Below are 20895 nucleotides of genomic sequence, written 5' to 3' on the forward strand. Positions count from 1 at the left end.
TGATGCTTGCCTCTCTTCCTTCTTGCCCCCTAGGTTTGGTCATTTTTAAATTTATGAACACCTCCACCTGAGAGGACCAGCAGGGAGTGAGAACAGTGAAATAGCATCCTATATAAGCCTTGCTAATAAAAGTCTTATAGTTAAACTGCAAAATGGTTTCTGTGGGTTATCCCTGGATTTCAATGGCCCATGTTATTCTCATCAACTCTGTGCAAATGTAAATAAGAACTAAAGACACTTAAATACATACACATATATGTATATACATACCTAAGGGACCCACTCCAGAATGGGATGGAACCTAGAGGGTAAGGAAGAGAGGGATGGAGAGAGAGCTAGAGAAAGAATGAAGAAATAAAGGGAAGAGGGAAGGGAGGGAGGGAGGAAAGGAGTCTCTTAAACAGTAATGTGAATTGAATACGAATTCTGTGAAAAACACTAGAGCCAAAGCTTAGCAGGGAGAATGTGGATTTTTTAAAGTGTATGTATATGTATGAAATAGATATAGAATTTCCATTTCTAGCTTGTGCCGGTTTTCTCATCCCTGTCCACATAGTGTCACATACATTGTAACTGGGTGACTTCTTCCTCTTCACACATAATTTCAGGTGTCTTACCTTTAACCTCAATGATTTAGTCAAAAGTTACAAAGGAAGTTAATTTCTTCAAAAGAAATAAACTGGTCCTAGAGATATTGTCAAAGAGTTCTTCTAAAGCTTTTTACAAGTCAAACATAAAACAACTAGTATCATTTTTCCCTAAATATTAAAAAAAATAACTGAGAATGCTATGTTCATTTGTTTGCTTTAATGTGTTCAAATAATGTGGCCTAGAAAAGGGTTAAAAAATAATAAGGAGAAAACTCAATGGCAAAACATTCTGGAAATTTGATTTTCCTTTGCAAGGAATGACAGTACTGTAGAATGGATTCTTCAGGGGACAGAGAGGGGAAAGCATCAAGGAGAGAGTAAGGGAGGGAGGGGAGAACAGGGTTCCTCAGGCCACTCCCAACAGTAATTGTCACTTCCCTGCTCCAGTGTTACAGCATCTTCAACAACTGCAGTTAAGCGGACAGATTTCACTTAAATTGAAATCTTAAAACAATACTAATCACTGGCCAGTCTTGGTGGCTCATGCCTGTAATCCCAGCACTTTGGGAGGCCATGGCAAAAGGATTGTTTGAGGCCAGAAGTTGGAGACCAGCCTGGGCAATAGTGAGACTCCATCTCTACAAAATGTAAATAAATTAGCTGGGTATGGTGGTGCACACCTGTCCCTGCTACTTGGGTGGCTGAGGCAGGAGGATCGCTTGAGCCCAGGAGTTGGAGGCTGCAGTGAGCTGTGATGATGCCACTGCACTCCTACTCAGGCAATAGAGCAAGACCCTGTCTCAAAAAAAAACATAAACAAAAAACACCACAATACTAATCACTAATCATTCATAATACTAGGTTCCTAACAAGTAAGTAAAATGGACACGCAATCACATAGTCCAACTAACCCTTTTAATTACTATTTTAACTTGCCCTCCCTGGTCCTGATGATGATGATAATGAGCAATCAGAGAGGGAAAAGCCCAGAAAGGAAGGAATCATTCGTGGTAAATTGGGATGAATTGCAAATTCTAGATGCCAGTCCCTTCTCAACCTTGTTAGCTAGCAATCGTCAGTCATCACCTAAGTTGTGTGTTTAACATGTATATGGCCCATATACTTCAATTAAAAGGAAAGAGTGTACACATTGTTGTATATAAAATAAACTGAACTCTATACACTTTCGTTTGGAAAACCTTGGATAAGGGTATAAAATCAAATACAGAGTAAAATGATCACATAAAATCAAAACTTTCCCTTGCCCTGGACACATTCTCCTACTCTCATCTCATGTTAGGCAAGTAATTGTGAAAACTTTAGGTGCCTTCTCTTCTAGCACAGAGCTACCCTTCTAATTTAACTCCATCCTCAACCTCATTACTTAAGACCTAGTTCAAATAAGATCTAGTTCAAATTTCCTCCTTTGAAACTGTATTTTGCCTTCTCACTCTCTACTAACTGCCCATTTTCAGGCCAAATAGGTTCAGTACTTATTCTCATGATCCACTTTGAAAAACAGATGCTTAATAAGTCTCCTCTCTCAGCATTCAGTAACCAAAGACAACTTCTCCGAATCACAGAATTTGAACAACTTCTCCTTAAAAATACAACTTAATAAGCTTGTTCTCCCTCTGGTAGTTTTCCTTAACTTGTTTTAAAGATGGGTTAGGGTGTATTACATACTTCCATTCAACAATTAAAGTTAGCTCCAAGATGACTAAGACATGGCTTCTTCCTTTGCAGAGCTTATAATCTAGTAAATAAAATCAGAACCTTAACATGTACAAAACTCAAAGAATAAAAGTGCATTAACAGAATGAAGTGCAGCCACAAGTATCCATAAATAGTCATGTAAGATCAGCCATTCACTAGGGCTTTTTAAATTTAATATAATTTTATATTTGAAAAACGAAACAAAAAGTTGTTTTCATAATATAAACTTATGAAAATGAGCTTTTGAGTTTTTTAAGGTTCATCTATGTCCACTGTTTAGTTTTATCTTTAATTGACACATACTAATTATACATACTTATGGGTGTGGTGTGATGTTATGATCAAATCAGGGTATTTATTAATAGTTTATCCATCACTTCAAGGATTTATCATTTCTTTGTAGTGAGAACATTCAAAATCCTCTCTTCTCATTATTTAGAAATATATAATACTAACTATTGTATACATGCATATATATACAAAATTCCTTAAGACACACATTATATGTGCATATATACACATATGTAAATATACGTATACATACACATTGTAAAGTTCTATACAAGTTAAGAAATTTATGTTTCTAAAATGTTCTTGGCTCAAATATAGCATTTTATAATTTCTACTGAAATTATATCATCCATCTTCTGAAAGCTAGTGACTGGTAAGTACCAACAATTTTCTTCATATCAAAGGGGAACATTTGTAATTAACTACAGTGTTCCATAAAGGGCTATTGCAAGAGAAACATTCAAAAGTTAAATTCTTCTATGTATCAGCAATAGAAAAAAATATGAGAAGGAAAAGATCCCACTTACAAAAGCCAACAATAACCACTATCTATCTAGGAATAACATGATATGTAAGCAAGATTGCACAAATAAAACTCTAACACACTTGACAAGAGTGATATCCCAGGTCACTGGATGCCTAGAATTAGCTGTTTAGAATTCAAGAGGGGATATATGTTTCAATTTGCAAGAATTAGTCTACTGTGATGTTTAGGAAGGAGTGAGGGGGAGAAAAAGTTTCATTTATACACTATTCATGAAGATGGCTTGTATGACAATACAAAACTTTCAAACAAAAATGTTAGAAAAAAAGGCCAATTGTTCAATACTGACTTATAATTTTAATGAAATTCAAATAAAAAAATGGGATTTTTTTTAAAGCTTGATGGCATCATCTTAGAATAAATAAGAGTAGCTAAAACAGTTTTGAAAATGAAGAGCTATAGCGAGGACCAAATCTTGCCATACTATATATTCAAATGTATTATAAAGCCACAATACTTAACTGTATTGATGCAAGAATAGTCAAATTAATGGTACAGAATTCAAAGTCCACCAAAAAACCCTAATATACATAATCATATAACATGATAAATGAGGTATCACAAATTCACAGGGAAGGGCTGGATTATTTAACAAATGGTTCTGGAAAAAGTGGCTATTTCAAAAGAAAAATCAATTTGCATACTAACCTCATACTAGACATCAAAATTCCATGGAGATTACAAATTTGAAGTAAAAAGTGAAGCCAGTATATAAAAGACGAGAAAAATTAGGCGAGAATTTATTCAGAAAAATCACACAACAAAATATCGACATGTAAAAAAAAAAAAAAAACAAAAAAACAAAATATCGACATACTAATAATGTACATTAAAATGTACTATTTCTGCACATCAAAACCAATTAGAAACAAAGTGAAAAGCGAACAAACCAGGAAGCAAAACTTGCCTCGAATGATAAAGGATTAGTACCCTAACCAGTAAGAAAAATATAAAGATGCCAATATAAGGAGCAAAGATGACTATCAAATGATGGGAGAAAAAAACTGTTGGAGCACTCTATTAATCAGAGCCACTCAAGCTTAAAACACTAAGAAGCAGTCTCACCACTTCTGGTGGTAGTACAGATGGGGGCAACCCTTCAGGAAATCAATTTGATAATAATGAATCAAAGTCCCATAAAAAAAATACACATGCTTTTTTCCAATAATTCCACATCTAAGAATCTTTCCTAAAGAAATCATCAGAGCTGAGGATAAAGATTTATGCGTGAAAATAGCCAATGCAGAGTTATTGACAATGGCAAGAAAAATTGGAAACATAAGTGGATTCTTTCCTTTCCAACAGAGGCTCTCTCTGTGAGGTGCAGAATTTAGAATATAAGAGGTTTGGCTTTTGATTTACAAGGAATCTCATTTTTTCCTCAAGAAATGAACAATGGGATGCTACAGTCAGCTCTCTACCCTTTTCAAATTGATTATCTAATATTTAGGTCACCCCTTGCAAAACAGTGTCATTTTGATCTCTCGGATTCACTATCTCCTAGGCAACTGATTGAATAAAGAAAAATATAAAGCTTCACAGGGAAATATATAATTTTTAAGACTAGAGTAAATGGAATGACACATCTTGTCCTCACCTGTGGGTGGGGGGGGGATATTGGTAAGGGATATAAAAGACAAGGAGACAGACAGGGAGGCACAGCATTTTAATACCAATTGATGTGGTATTTTTTAACAGCTTTATTGAGATAAAATTTACATACCATAAATTTCACCCATTAATTAAATGGCTTTTATGTATCTACAGAATTGTACAACCATCACAGCAGCCTAATTGTAGAACACTTCCACCACCCCAAAAAGAAACCTCATTCCCATCAGCAGTCACTATCCATTCCCACTCCCAGCTCTGGGAAAACACAAATCTACTTTCTATCTCTAGGGATATGCTTATTCTGGCATTCATATAAATGAGATCATACAGTGTGTGGTCTCTTGTGTCTGGCTTCTTTCACTCAGCATGATGTCTTCAAGGCACATCCACGTTGTAGTGTGTGCCAGTCCTTCATTCCTTTTTATGGCCCAATAATGTTCCATCGTGTGGATATACCACATTTTCATTCAGCCATTCATCAACTGAGGGACATTTGGGTTGTTTCTTCTTTTTGGCTATTATGAATGATGCTACTATGAACACTGGTGCACAATTTATGTGTAGACATATATGTTTTCATTTTTCTTGGGTGTGGAGTGCTAAGTCACATGGTAACTCTGTATTTAACAGTTTGAGGAACTGCTAGACTTTTCCAAAGTGGCTATACTGTTTTACATTCCCACCAGCAATGTATGAGTTGTTCATAGCACACCCTTATAATCCCTTTAATTTCTCTTAAGATTGGTAGTGGTATTTACTCTTTAATTCGTCGTATAGTAATTTAAATTTTCTTTCCATTTTTCTTGATTAGTGTAACTAAAGTTTATCAATTTTGTTGACCATTTCAAAGGACTAACTTTTGGTTTCACTGATTTTCTATATTGTTTTTCTATTCTATATCTCACTTATTTCTACTGTAATCTTTATTATTTCCTTTTCTCTGCCTGTTTTAGGTTTAGTTTGTTCTTCTGTTCTAGTTTCTTAAGGTAGAGATTTAGGCTGTTAATATGAGATGTGTCTTCTTTTTGAATATAGGCATTTGTGGCTGTGAATTTCACTCAAAGCACAGCTTTTAGCTACATGCAGTATGTTTTTGTGTGTCACGTTTCATTTTCATTCATTTCAAAGTATTTTATAATTTCCTTTGTGAATTCTTCTTTGACACATTGATTATTTAGGAGCATGTTGTTTAATTTCTACATATTTGTAAATTTCTCCAACTTCCTTCTGTTGACAGTTTCTAATTTAATTCCATTGTGGCTGGAGAAGATACTTCTTATGATATTAATCCTTTCAAATCTATTGAGACTTCTTCTATGGCCTAGCATATGGTCCATCCTGGAGAATGTTCCATGTGCATCTGATCACTGGTTGCTTCGTGGAAGCAATAACTTATTATTTTCTACAAATCTCTAATTTCTTCCCAATGCTCTGGGGTCTCACTAGCAGTTTACCACTTTTAATAACAACTACTACTATATTCAGTGAGTGACTCCCCACCCTACTTCACTCTACCACCTCCCTATCTCAAAATCCATTCTCTTTACTCCTTTGTATCCTCGAAATTACCCTGAGGGAATTAAGAGAGTAGTCTCCTTGTTTTATGGATAAGGAACTTAAAAACACAGAGTTTGCAATTTGTCCAAAATGTCATAGAAGCTGTGAAAGTGCTGTGGGAGTGGGTCTGGGGCCTCCCAACAGCCATTGTCCCTGCAACAAGGAAGGCCCTTCTGCCACTGAGCCTATTCATGTCTCCAGAGAAACACAAATGGAACAAGCCGTCTAGTCTTCCTCAAATGCTCTTTTGCATGCAGGCACATGCAGGGGAAGTTTCTGGCTGTTGTCTCTTTCCCTTCCTGGTGGGAACAATGAGGGCAGCCCACCTGGCACTGCAGCTGGGTCCCCTGTCAGCCTGACCATGGGTGAGGGAGGTAGGCCATGAAATATCCTCATTGTCTGGACACCACAGTCTAAAGGCTTCACAAGCCCCCAAAGCCAAGAGACCAAAGACTAAGCTGAGGCTGCACATGGCAACAGGGGGACCAGGCTACGACGACAGAGCAATAGATATAATTAGAAGAAAATGCCCCTTTTCCAGAGCTTATTGCAAGTGAGTACAGCTGCTGTCCCCATACAATGTGACAAACACAATCAGCACTTAAATATCATCTACCTCTCATTAATTACCTTTCATTAATCTGCCAGCTTGCTACCCAGAAAAATCTCTCTTTGAAAAGGAGACTCCCATGTGGGGTTTAGCAAAGATCAGTCCTCCAGAGCCAAGGGGTGTCCTTTCAGGTGCCCCAGGCAGAGGGTCCATGTCCTCTTCTTGCTTGATATGTCAGTAAGTGGCTCTCTGCATCAGGGAGTCTCAGCCACTTCAGTAATTGTGTGATTCCAGAACTCTAAAAAGGCAGGCGATGTGGTTTTTCCTCATGGCCCCATGTGTGGATTTATTACCTGAACTCAAATGGCAGCCTCTTGCACTAGTAGGGAGAGAGACTGAACAAAGCTCTTCTTTATATACATTCAGAGTTTTAATGGTATCAAGAAAAGCTAAGACTTCCTGTCTTTTAATCAAAACAGGTAGAGAAGGCAAAGGGACTGTTTTGACTGTGTGGGGCCTGTCATCATTATAAAAACCACCCTGGAATCTCAGGTTCAATCCTGATCCAAGTTCCAGGTAGATCTGAACAACCTGGCCTCACTGGTCACTGCGTCGGGCCCCCTCAGCCCACTTCTCATGCCAAAACCCGGCCCAGGGAGACACTCTTCAACACAAGGCCCCAAGAAATGATGAGAGAGAAAATTCCCTTTCAGCTCGTCACTTTATAAACTACCAAAAGGACTCGCTTTCAAGTTTCGGATTCAGGGAATGTTCTCTTAGCATCGTCTAACTCATGTTTTCATGGCCACAGGCTTGAGAAGCCTCATCAGTCATTTCTCTCAGTCCCTGCACCATCATCTCCACTCACTCACTTTAACATTCCCCATGCGATGTAGAATCTGCAGATTATCTTAAAGATGCTTAGAGAACTCCTGGTCCGGTCCTGCATCTCAAAGCCCAACACATCCCAAAGTAGAGTCCTAACTAGTATTCAGTAAAATGTGGTCCCGCGATCAAAGATAAGCAGGTCTTCTTACCATACATAGGGCACCTGGGAGCCTGCAATATGCTAATGTGCTTGTCAATCTCTAAGCAGCTGTTAGTGCTGCAGCTATAGCTGAAATTTGACCAGAAAGGCAATTTTCTCTCCCTCTTTGCGTATGTCTCTCTCCCCATCTCTCTTTCGTGGAATATTTTGCAGGGCTATGATTCCGCACAACACACATTGGGAAATACTGGCCTGGTTACTATCTGAGCATATCACACTTGTTGCACAGCTTCCTCTCTAGTCGAAGGAGACATACAATAATGCTTCTTTTGACAACATGCCTCATATAGACAAACTTGGGCACAGTAAGGTTGAACTGAGGCCTCATGAAAATAAACACCGCATATACGATGGTGCAATGTGATTGAACCCAGGGCTATCCTCAGAGCCGGGTACACTGTATGGAGCTTGTACAGTTCCAGCATTCTGTTCTGAATTGTAAACTCCTCTACAACCTGAGCAAACTTCAGTCATCCCCAATTACACAGGCTCTCTGACTTTTAAAAGGTAATTAAGAATTCATGCCAGCAACATAAAAAACAAAGAAGTCAGACTTACACATGCATTATGCTCTACGCAGATCATTTGGAACCCTGAACACATTTTTTCCCTTAGAAACAAAGTTATAAATGGTGATTAAGTCCCCAGACTAACCCACAATGTAGCTAAAATAAGGCACATCTGCAATATTATCAACTAATAAAAACTGGTGAGATTACAGAAAAGACATTTTTATTTATCAAAAAATACTTATGCCCAGTGGCATACCAAGTGGGGGCAGCCCACACCCAGACAATAAGGAGCTGCCTGTAGATAATTTACAAACAATAATGAAACAATAATGAAGCCAACAGTCAGCTGGCTTTTTATTTTTACCACCTGCTGGCAATTGAAAACAACATCCGTAATAAAATATTGCTCCTTGGAGGAAAAAGAGGTTCGACAAGAAGTGAAGATGTAGTTAAGGGTATTTAGAACTATTAAGGAGGAGATGAGGCTCACCTATAGGGATTTTAGTGTGATTCTTTATTGTATCCAAATTAATATCTATACCTAGAGTCATGCCTACAGGAGTCATTTTTCTAATGCTTATCAATAATAATCCTGGTCAGTGGAGATATCACAGACAAAACAAGGATCAGGAAACAGGTTCTATGAATCCAATGAGCAAATCTTAGACTAGAAAGGAAAGGGGCTAAAGAGAATCTGTGTGTAATGGAAGAAACCATGGGTCGCAGATAGAATGGCACCAATTGTGAACCCTGGGACCTTTGGTCAGAGGAACCAAAGACATCCTCAAATAATGGTCTTCTCCCAACAAGAAACAACAGGGAATGAAGTTTGTTTTTCCATTATTGAGATACTTCACTTAAGATAATGGTCTCCAGTTCCATCCAAATTGCTGCAAAGGACATTAATTCATTTCTTTTTACGGCTGAGTAGTACTCCATGGTGTGTGTGTACACACACACACACACACACACACACACACACACACACACACCAAGAAGGGGGGAGGGGGAAAAGGGGAGGGGGAAAAACCTATAACAGGTATAATGAACACTATTCAGATGATGGACAGACTAGTTAGTAGCCCTGACTTAAGCATTATGAAAACTATCCATGTAACTAAAACATTTGTACCTCCTTAATATTTTGAAATGAAAAAAAAATCCAAAAAAAAGGAGGTGGGCAAGAGGAGGAGCTTCCCAGGAGAGCCACCAGGTGGAGCCACCACCACAAACCCAATTCATAGATCATCTGGGACATGGGTGGAAACCCAGCAGGAATGCAGTGGGAATCTCGATCTGCCACTATCCCGGGGGGAATGCTCATTACTCAAGTATTAATGCCTTGAAACCAGGACACAAAGATAGAAAGCAGAGAGATATAACAGAAGAAAACTTCTAAAAACCAGTTTTGTCAATGACACACACATAAAAAAGCATAGAGAATGTACGATTGCAACACCCCTCCACATAGCTTCTTCCTTCCACCCATTTCTCCACCCCCACCCCTAGGCTCAACTGGCAGTACTGCTCAGATAAGAACATGAACAAGGACAACACTCTAATGTCAATCACCGGTGTCAACATGGACTCCCAATAAGACTTGTCAGAAACACAGGCAGGGATCGGTTAGTTTAAAAGACCTCTTTAAAGGCTCTTTACTCTCAAGCTTTTGAAAATGAAGGCCTACTGGAAAATAAGACTGTAGATGCATATGCAGATGCACTCACACAGACGTATAATTACTGAATGACTATATATCACATCCATCCCCGTTCACTGCCAGCTTGCCAGATTTATTTTCATTTCCCCCAGGAAAGGCCAGCTCAAGTGATAGCCAAGAGCTTCCACACAACAGAAATGCCTTCTTCTGTAACTCTTAATCTTCTGTTAGTCCATAAGAGCTAGCTCCTTAGGTTAAGTCAATAGGTGATTTGGAAACTGGAAGAAAAGCCTGCCTCAAAATGCCACTTTTTCAGATTCCTAGTTCACCTAGGAGAATTCACCTTTATTTCTCCAATAGGAAATTTGGAAAAAAAAAAGTCTCATCTCTACAAACCCCCAGATCTCACATCTACCTTAAACCAGAAACCACTGAAAAACCAAAGCAGTTGACATTTGCTTTATTAAGGACATACTTTTTTTCCATCCTTTGCTTACAGTTTTATTTCCAACATAGAGGCCACAGCCTATCAAGATCCAATGCCACTGCCTTGGAGCCATGACAAGCATTCCATGCCAGCACATGTGTGTTTGCACATACGTGCACACAATCACATGTTCACCCAGATTCTCACAAACCAGTCCAATAGATACCTCAGAAATACTATTCTGGACAGCCAAGTAAAAGCTAAAGAAATAAAAGCCCACCCACCTCAAAAATAAATATCCCCTTCAAACCCCCTTCAAGGGAAGAGGACAGGGAGGGAAGGTCACTTGGTCAGATCTGTTTAGGGATTGGAATGACTAGTGTTGACACTATGAGGGGAAGAAAGATAGCCATTATGTAAAATTCTTCTGACAGCTACAGGCAGCAGACCGAAACGGAGAGCCCTTCCGTGTGGCAAACATAAGGCCCATGTTAATGTGGAAAGGCATGTATGTAGCACCCATCTACACATAAAATGAATTCTGAAGAACTTCTGCACTAACTTTTAAAGCAACAGTGTGTCACCAGAGGCAGAGCAGCTGTTGGTCCTTCTGTTAAGGAAAATTTTTGAATCAAACCTGCCTGAAGGATTGAACACATCAGAAATGAGCCCACAGAGGAATGTTCTACAAAGTCCTACCCACATACCAATTCAGAGAGCAATCCTCCCCCATTGTAACTTAAATCTCATGTGGGACGGACGATCTCACCTCATAGCATCAGAGCTAGACCTGTTACAAATAACATCTTTTAAACCATCGGATCTTTCAGCTTTAATCTCTGGAAGGGGCAGTAAAATGCAAATGAACAACAAACCTTAAATAAAGATGGTAAAAGCAGTTTATCTTTGGAAAGGCAGATGCCAAAGTAGCAGAGCGACTTAAAAAGATGATTATAAAATACATTTTATATCAGGAGAGCATAACAGTAATAATAGCAAAGAATAATAAGTTTGCAAAATACAATAGAGACTTACCAAACACTGAATTCATGATAAACTGGAAATAGAAACAAGGACATATAAAGCCAACCAGAAACCCACGGAGTGGCTTCACATTTAGAATGACAGAAGTAAATAAGAGACATACCCCCACCTTGCCATCAAAAAGATATCAAAAAACGTGCAGCACTTTGGCAACATTTCCCAAGGGACACAACAGCCTGGAGCTGCTTGCAGGCAGGACTGGCTGGTGATTTTCTAGTCTTGATATCTGCCCCAGCATCAAGCACAGGGCCAGGTGCATAGTAGGTATGCAGTAATTGTGTGCTATTGAATGTTCATTGGTGTTCACCAAAAAGCGAGGAAGGAACAATGCCCAAAATTACAGGCAGCAGGAGTTCAGAGAGGGCAGAGACACATCTTCCCCACGTGGTCTGCTAACTGTGCAAACTAGAGCCTTGAAATTGAATCTGGTCTTCACACAGGCCAGCAGGGTATTAATTCCAGCCTGGATACTTAACCAATCACATGGATAAAATTAGTCAGGAAATCCCTCTAAAGATGAAATCAGATGATTTTTAATTCATTTTTAATTCAAGTAGAAAAGAGTCTATATTCAAATGGACAAAGTCCACTGTTTATTTTCAAGAACATATTTGGAGTATTTGCTATTAACTGTTACAACTAACATTTTATTTAATTTTGTTTCTAAATGTCAATTTGAATGTTTTCCCAAAAAATTTTTCTACGTATCAATGTTTCGATTTAGGAGGGCCATCCTTCTCTAATATGGATTTAGTGATAGAAGAAACAAAAGAATAAATCGGTCTCAGAAGAAAACAGACAACTCTTTTCTGTTCTTAAGAATGACATTTGGCTCCAAGGAAAGTTTTCACATTTTCTGGCTGTAATTTGTCAACCTACTGGAGTCTGATAACTTTAGGATATACATTTATGCTGCTAGTTTAAATGAAAAATGACTTCTTATTCCTCAGGAAAGGCTTGTTTCAAACAGGAAGCTGTTTCACTGTGACTCAGGTAAAGACCAGAGAAATGGCCAGAGGTGAGAGAAGGCACGATTGTCCCTAAGGTTCCAATGCCTGGGATGTATAGCAGATGGCTGATAAGCAGGCTGGGAGGCTCTACTTTCTCTCTTAATTTCGGTCACATTGTCTTCTCAAATGAAAAGCCCAAGGAGTCATTATTCCAGTACCTCCCTAAATCAACTCTGTAGAAATTGACAAGGGTTAAAGCTGAAAACTGAAACTAATCAGTCCCCAAACTAACATTTCCACAGTCCTGGCCTTTTCTCAAGGCTATGAATAGCTTCCTTCAAACCCAAGGTATCTTCTGACCTTCTGCAAGTGCCTAGGGAGGGTGAGCTCACCCCAGACTGTGAGATACTACAACCTGGTTGCAACTGCGGCAAAGTGAGGCATGTCACCAGGTGCAAAAACAGCTGGACACAAGTGGGCAAACTTCTTCAGCTAAGCCTATCTCAAGTTCAGGACCCAGTGAAAAGTGGTTCAGTTTCAGACCCATAATACAAAGAGACTTCAAACTGTCTTTATTAAACCAATTCCAAGCCCATATCAAATGATAAGGCCCATATGAAGAAAATAGTCACCTCATCTTTGATAAAGTTGAAGGGAAAGAACTTGTGTTAATTCTAGCAAATTCTCACAGGGTCCAAGACTGAATCACAAGGTAGACTCATATACTCTAAGATGGATCCCATGTTAGCGAATCAAAGCAAGCTGTTAATAAACCCTGAAAGCAACTTCCCTCCCTACCAGCCATAGCAACAGTAATAGACCACAGCATCTGAAAGGTTGCTAGGGACAAAGCTTGACAGAAACAAAGGGGAGGGGGAAGACTTCAACTTCAATCATTTACGATAACTCATAAAACTTTAAAAATTGGTTGGATGGAAATGTTTACAAGTAACTAGAATCATCCCACAGATTTAGCCTCTGATCCTTGTTTTAAGGGAAAAAAAGTGTTTTTTCATTGATTTTGGGTGGGAAAAAAATGTAGCTTTTGAGCTCAGTACAATGAACTATTTATCTGGCCTGACAAGGCCAATCAATCTACCCCCGCTGTTTATTATAAGGAGTAGTAGAATACTGTTAGTCTTGATGGGTGGGGGAGGGCCAGAGGCAGCACTGGTCTTGATACACAATGCTTCCCTTCAACAGGAAATTTATGTTCAGCCCAGGTGACCCAGGGGGTCAGGGTGAAGCCTGGGACAGAATGAAGATGGCTTGTTACGTGGTTCATATTTACAGAAAGCCTCCATGTACTCGGCTCTCACGGCCACCAGCAGATCCAGTGTATAAAATGCCTAAGAGTAAAAGGTTGGTCATAACCAGGCTGCCAGCCTAAGGCAGAAAGCTTAAAAAAGGAACTTCAGTCAGTCAGCCGCCCCCTTCTCATTCCATTTTTTGGTGAATGAAAAATTCCACAGGGGAACTCAAAGGCCAGATTTTCAGTTGTAAAGAGACAATTATCTGAAAAGTTCTATTCCTTCGTTGATTTAAAGTTTCTCAGGTAATTTTACTGAACGCATCCAGATAATTACCTTAATTCCTTACCTTAATTAATTCCTTCTCTTGTGAAATTTGTTAATTACCTTAAATCTCTTCTTGACTTTACAAAAACAGGGCTGGCCGGAGAGGCCTTTGTCGCTGGTCAACGTGTATTCAACTGCTGAGTGTCTGCTGACCAGAGGGCTCGGGCCAGCCAGGGTGGCTTGGAAATGCAGAGAGACCCACCAAACTCCAGCTCTCCAAATCCAATGAGTGCAAGTCTCAGGAGTTTGGGAGCTTATTTGCAAGAAAGCAGGAGGCACATTTGGGGAAGACTGCAGTTTTACAGCAAAATAGGCTCAATTCTTAAAATGGGAAATCCCCTGCTTTGGTAGGATGGGGTTTTAAAAATACATGTGAAAAGAAAGAAAATCCTATAGCTGCTAACCAACATGGGCCTCCAGCCAATATTTCATCTGAATAATTCAAAAAGGGACATGTAACCCAGGGCAGCTGGAGGCAGCAGAGGAAAAGGCAGGAAGGAAGAGAGACACAAAGCCTAATGGATCGGGCGCTAGGATCAATGGGCAGTTTACTGGACAAATTCTCATGCTGTCTAAATTTTATGAAAGATGAGCTGTCCTTCTTTCCCATGCTTGTGTAAACTTGCCTCCTTTTTTCTTGTCCATGGAACCCACTGCAAACACAGTTCCTGCCCCTGCTTTGGAACACCTCTCTATTCCTCTTTGAGGAAGTAATAAGTGCACTTGGCGTGTGCCCTGGCTTGGAGTCAGGAAACACTGAGGGAACCTAGTATTTCCCACAGTATAAAATTGAGTAGGGTCATCTCTGCAGCCTTCTATTCTCCCTGCATCATTTCAAACAGCAATGGTCATAGCCAAGGTGGGACAGTGGCAAAAACACTCCAACAAGCTGATACCTGGAAATCTGCCTTGAGGTCTCAAAAGAGAGAAAACGAGATTGTTAAAGGTCTCCTGTTTGACGCATGCACTGGCTATATCTCTGCATATTCTGCCTCATAAACCCAGAGAGGCAGGGTCTGGGTTAGGGAGCCTGGCAGTTCGAGAGAAAGATGATCCCGGTAAAGTTTGTCTTAAATTAAAAGGACAGTGTGGTCAGACATGCACAGCTAAGGCCTGCACCATAGCATTCTCTAAATTCACCTTTCATCCATAAAAATCGATAACGAAAACGAAAGCTAAAGCCCTAGAAAAATCATTCGCAAATTTAGTCCACTTTCCTGTTGTCAAAAAAAAATGTTTTATTAGTTCCCTTATTATAGTTACTTGCTCTGTGTGTGTGTGTTTGTATCCAAAATTCACACCCAAAACCAAAAGGGCAAACTCTATTCAACTTTTCAGCAATGTAAAATTTGACACAGTTCACCTAGAAGTTTCCAGTTTTTGTTTGTATGCGGAGAGGGTGACTCTCTCACTTTCCATACCTCTCTTATTGGTTCTTAAAATCGTTTCAGAAGACAGCAAAGAGTTTCCACTGGATACTTCGTGCATGGGCTTTTCTGGAGCTTTGTTGGAGAGAGGATCTTTCTTCATCTCTTTCTTGATTTCCTGTAAGGACAGATAAAAGGAAAACAAGATTGTAGTTAGAAATTTTAGAATGGTTCTTTGACTATATTAAGGTTCATCTTTCTGAAAATGAACTACAGTGATGCCAACTGAGCATAACGTAATGTTTTAAAAACAGCATTTTCTCTATTTCAGTAGTTTTTTCCCTATATTCATTAGAGAAGCAGCTGGTCCTATAAAATCAAATAAGATCCAGTATGGTGAGGTGACCTTATGTGACTATGGCCATTCCATGTGACCATAATGAGCGATACATAAAAGCCACCACACAACTCTAAGTGACAGCCTGTTTTCCTTTTTGAACAATGACAAGCTTTAGCCAAGCAGACTCACCCCTTAAAAAGCCTTCTGATTTCTATTCTTCACAATAGGGATTTAGGGAAGCATATTCCCAACTCACCATTGTGCTCGCAATTAATTATATTAAACTCCAAAGAAAATGATTTATATTTATTTACAACCATCAAGTTCCTCTGGTTTTTCAACTCTTGATAAATTAAAAAAAAAAATAAAGATGACACACTAAGTCAGGGGTCTAGACCAGGGGTCAGCAAATTCCAGCCCACCACCCAGTTTTGTAAAGAAAGTTTCATTAGAACACAACCACGTTCGTGCGTTTAACTAGCTTATAGAGCTGCTTTGATGCTACAACAGCAGAGTTGAGTAGTTGCAACAGAGATCAAAGCCTAAAGTATCTGGCCCTTTACAGAAAAGGTTCACTAACCCCTTCTCTAGATAAACTCTTATCAAAGCTCTATTAAGATCTGGATTTTTAAAAAACCTGATGGCTGATACAATTATTTCAAATTGCTTTAATAATTTACACAATTCTTTTCAAAGGCATCGAGAGTCCAAAATGATGACACATGAAGTGCAGGTCTGTACATAGGAATTCCTCCCAAAGGAGCAAGGGAACCAGGCTTGTCTGAACCCACGTTCATGCTAACTTGGGAAACAGTGAAAGCTTAGGGGCTGACCCAAAGCAGGCCTGAATAGCAGGAAGGATTCAAGGATGAGGGATGTGTTCTTGAGAAGTTGCACAGGCAAGAAAGGGGGGATGAGCTCCCTCTATGGAACGAGCATGAAGATGCTAAATGAGATAGGGGACCACGATTAGGCCCGAGCAGGGTGCAGAGGTAGAAAGAAAACAACAAAAGCATGTCAGAACATTGCTACTGCCCCACAGCTTCCTGCACACCCGAGTATGTGTTACCATATCCAATTCCCCAATTGCTGGCTCTGTTCACAGCAGCCTCGCCCTCTCTTCCTCTCTCACCAGGGCCCCACCGGAAACCCAGCAACTGGGGCTGGCGCTTTGCTGGGTTGAGAATTTCAGCTGGCGGCCCAGAGGCGTAACTAGGCAAAGCTCAGCCCCAGGCCAACACTGGTACCTCTGCACACCACACAAAGCTATGTGTGCATGTGTGTGTACACAGACATCCATCTTAGCAGCCCCAGCACCTGCTAGAACAGCAGTCACTGGGGGCATCTGTGGCCTCACAGGCAGATGGCATCAGGGGGCAATCTGCAAACATTGCCCGCCTGAGCCACATGACAGAATGCTTTCTTGGTGATGGCTGCCAGCCTGCTATGGTTCTAGAAGTAAAGACAACAAGCCACCAAGTAGGCTCATTTCCCCACTGGTTGCTTCTTTGGGGGAAGAACAGTTGCTCAAACTTTACTTTGCATCACAGTGTAGATATGACTGCGCACACACAAACTCCCAACCTAGACACAACGTGATGCAGTAGCACAACGTCCGACTTTGCAAAGGAGTAATTCAGAGCAAGTCGGTGGGTTGGGGGTGACATGGCAAGTGTTTGTTCGGCACTAGCTGCTAATGGCACATAGCTGGGAAAGGGTGAGGGAAGTAGAGCAAACATGAGGCTGGGGTGGTCACAACCTGCAGCCTCAAGGCCACATGTGACCACATGTGACCCCAAGGCTGCAGGTTCCCCACCCCTGGCTTGGAAGTCATGGTTCTCAAGAATGCTACCCCTCTCCCCCCAAATGCTTCAGAGCAGCACACCATGAGCAGCTGGTTGGAAAGGACTGGGCTGATCAAGAGCAGGTGCTTAAAGGCTGAGAAACCAGCATGGGAGAGAGGCTGGCCTTCAAATCCTAGATGCCATCATTCCTCCAATGATTGTTCACATTGGCCAGACAGAGAAGCCAAATGATAAGCAAATTTCTTAAGTTGCTTCAGGGAGAAGACAAAACTTAAAATATGTCCTGCATTTTTTTTCCCCAGAGAAACCAATCAGGCACATGGACTTGGCAGTGAATTTGGCAAGCTCCCCACCAGGACAACACCCAGGCTCAATGTAGGCCCACCCAAAGCCAACACCTTTCCTCCAACAGACCCCTTCTCCCATGAGAGGAGAGCCTGTCTTGTTTGACACTCCATCATTCACCCACTTACTCAGGCTAGAAAACTCAGCATTAACCCCCCCTAAATAACCAGTCACTCAGTCTGGCTGTATCTACTTCCTCAATCTCTCTGTTTCTTTCCATTCCTCCTGCATTACCTTAAAAACATAAATAAATGGGGAAAAAACCAAATACCAAGCAAAGGACTTGAATAGACATTTCCCGAAAGAAAACACACAAGTGGCCAATAAACATATGACAAGGTGTTCATCATTAGGGAAATGCAAATTAAAACCACAATATAATACCATCACACTCAGTAGGATAGCTATCATCAAAAAGATAGATAATAGGAAGTGTTGGAAAGGATGTGGAGAAATTGAAACCCTCATACACTTCTGGTGGGAATGTATTATAAAATGGTACAGTTGCTTGGGAAAACAGTTTCTTGCAGTTCCTCAAAAGTTACACAAAGAATTTCCATATGACCTATCAATTCCACTTCTAGGTATATACTCGAAAGAATTGAAAGCAGGGACCCAAACAGAATGAAAAGTTTTGCCCCAAAGGCAAACCTGTATGCCAATGTTTACTGCCACATTATATCTAATAGCCAAAAGGTAGAAATAACCCAAGTGTCTGTCAACAGATGAATGAATGAACAGGATGTGGTAATGCCATACAATGGAATATTATTCAGTCTCAAAAAGTAATAATGTTCTGATATATACTACAACATGGATGAACCTAGAAAACACTATGCTAAATGAAATAAACCAGACACAGAAGGACAAATATTGTATGATTCCACTTACACGAAATATCTAGACTAGGCAAATTCATAAAGACAGAAAACAGATTGCAGGTTACCTGGAGTCGGGGAGGGGAATGGGAGCTATTGTTTAATGGTTACAGGGCTTCTGTTTGGGGTGACGAAAATGTTTTGGGCATACATAGTGGTGACGGTTGCATACATTGTGAATGTAATCAATGCCACTGATTATACACTTAAAATAGTTTAAACAGCAAATTTTATGTTATATATATTATTGCAATAAAAAATGGGAAAAATCTCATATGAATAGCAGCTAATATTAGAGTGCTTATCATGTGCCAAACCATGCTCTAAAAGCATCACCTGGATTGCAACTTTTAATTTAAGCAACAGTCCTATTCACACATATACACACCAAGACACACAGAGCTAAGGGAATTTGCTCAAGGTCAGACAAGTAGAAGCCAGAATTAGAACCCGACCTGTCTAGCTTCAGAGCTCATCTCTTAACCACTCTTCCCCCGAGTCCTGCCTGGATTATAATCATGTCTCTCTGTCTTCAGTCTCTTCCCTCCCAGTTCAGCCTCCGCATTGCCACAAGGGACGCTCCTAAAACAAATGTCTGCCTAGATCTCCAGTTCCTTCCAAAAGACCGTAGCATAAGCTCTTTCATTCAAAAACTTTCCAAATTGCACAGCAAATCACAAGTCCCTGTGTACTTGCTTCTGGCTAAAAATATCTGACATGCATGTCGACCCCCTGGTACCAATTACCATGCAAATACAAGTTGGAGAGGGTGCACTTCGTGGACAACACCTTACATTCACAGAATTCTGATGCCCCGAACTATCAATAGGCTCTAAAAATAGGTGATGATGCTAGCAATGATACAACCTTACAACGGCAAAGGCTTATATAAATTAAAGTGCTTTAGCAGATATTTTTTCCACTTGTTTCTCACAGTAATGTTGTCAGGAGAAAAATGCTGGATTTTGCCAGACAAATACTTTTACACATAAAAATAGTGAGAACCTGTCGGAGAGGATGCAAGACAAAACAAAGGTCACAAAGCTAGTAAGGGGCAGAGCTGGCCATGGGACCAAACCCTGAGTCTTCTAGGGAGAACTCTCTTTCTACATCTCACCTCCCAAGAAGAACTAGCGTCATGACTATAGGAGGGAGGCTCAAAACCATCCCACCTGTGCCTCCAGTGGGACCCTCAGCTTCCCTCCACACTTAAAGAATGTATTGCTTTACCAATAAGCCCAAGACTATTGAGCAGGAGTCCTCAAACTACGGCCCATGGGCCACATGTGGGTGTTTGTGCCCATTTGGTTTTTAACTTCAAAATAAGATATGTGCAGTGTGCATAGGAATTTGTTCATAGTTTTTTTAAACTATAGTCCGGCCCTCCAACGGTCTGAGGGACAGTGAACTGGCCCCCTGTTTAAAAAGTTTGAGGACTCCTGCTATTGAGACCCAAATCGTTGAAGTCCCTTACCATCCACGTAAAAGAGCTCCTTCCTGCAGAGGAGTGTGGACTTGGCACTAGAGCCTGCATAGAGCTGCCAGCAGCCATGGACTTGGAGCTCTCCGAGGTTCTGATCCAGGTGGCAGGACCTGGATTCCCTAGGGCTGGGGGGTTCCTAGCCCCAGTTCTCAATCTCAGCTTTCCGACCACTGGGCCCATGTTTTTAACCATTCATTGAGAACCTGGGTCCTACTATCTGAATGGTAGAGGCCACACACTGGGCCAGAACTGTGGGCCATGAGGGCTTATGGAAATGCACACATATATGCCCACATGTATAAATCAGGAATGATTTCACTTGCTTAAAGATAATTCAGAACAGACAGGGTATCAGCAAACCTCTTTAGGAGGCAAAGGAAGCCCTGCATCTCTTTATCTCAAGTCTGATGCCTTAATAATGAAAAGTCAACGTGTACAGTAAAACTTAGGCCATCAATAAGCTATAGATGCTACAATGACAGTTGAGCTGTGTCACAAGGACCACTTCAGAGAAGGAAGAGAAGAGCTCATCATACCATTCTGGCTTCCCCAAAGCATTATGCCAAACAGAGCCTGAGATGGCTTGTCCACACTCAG

General features: G+C 40.4%; 1 protein-coding gene across 3 annotated transcripts in view; it reads right to left on the minus strand.

Annotated features, from left to right (window-relative positions):
* Positions 1 to 20895, minus strand: part of SH3KBP1 (SH3 domain containing kinase binding protein 1) — a 311729-nt gene that overhangs the window by 178089 nt on the left and 112745 nt on the right. For all 3 annotated transcript variants that reach the window (XM_012784660.3, XM_012784664.3, XM_012784665.3), the window contains one exon: positions 15502 to 15625. In XM_012784660.3, the coding sequence (XP_012640114.1) occupies positions 15502 to 15625 (124 nt within the window). The remainder of the gene's footprint in view (positions 1 to 15501; positions 15626 to 20895) is intronic.

Source organism: Microcebus murinus, chromosome X, assembly GCF_040939455.1.
Source record: "Microcebus murinus isolate Inina chromosome X, M.murinus_Inina_mat1.0, whole genome shotgun sequence".
NCBI lineage: Eukaryota > Metazoa > Chordata > Mammalia > Primates > Cheirogaleidae > Microcebus > Microcebus murinus.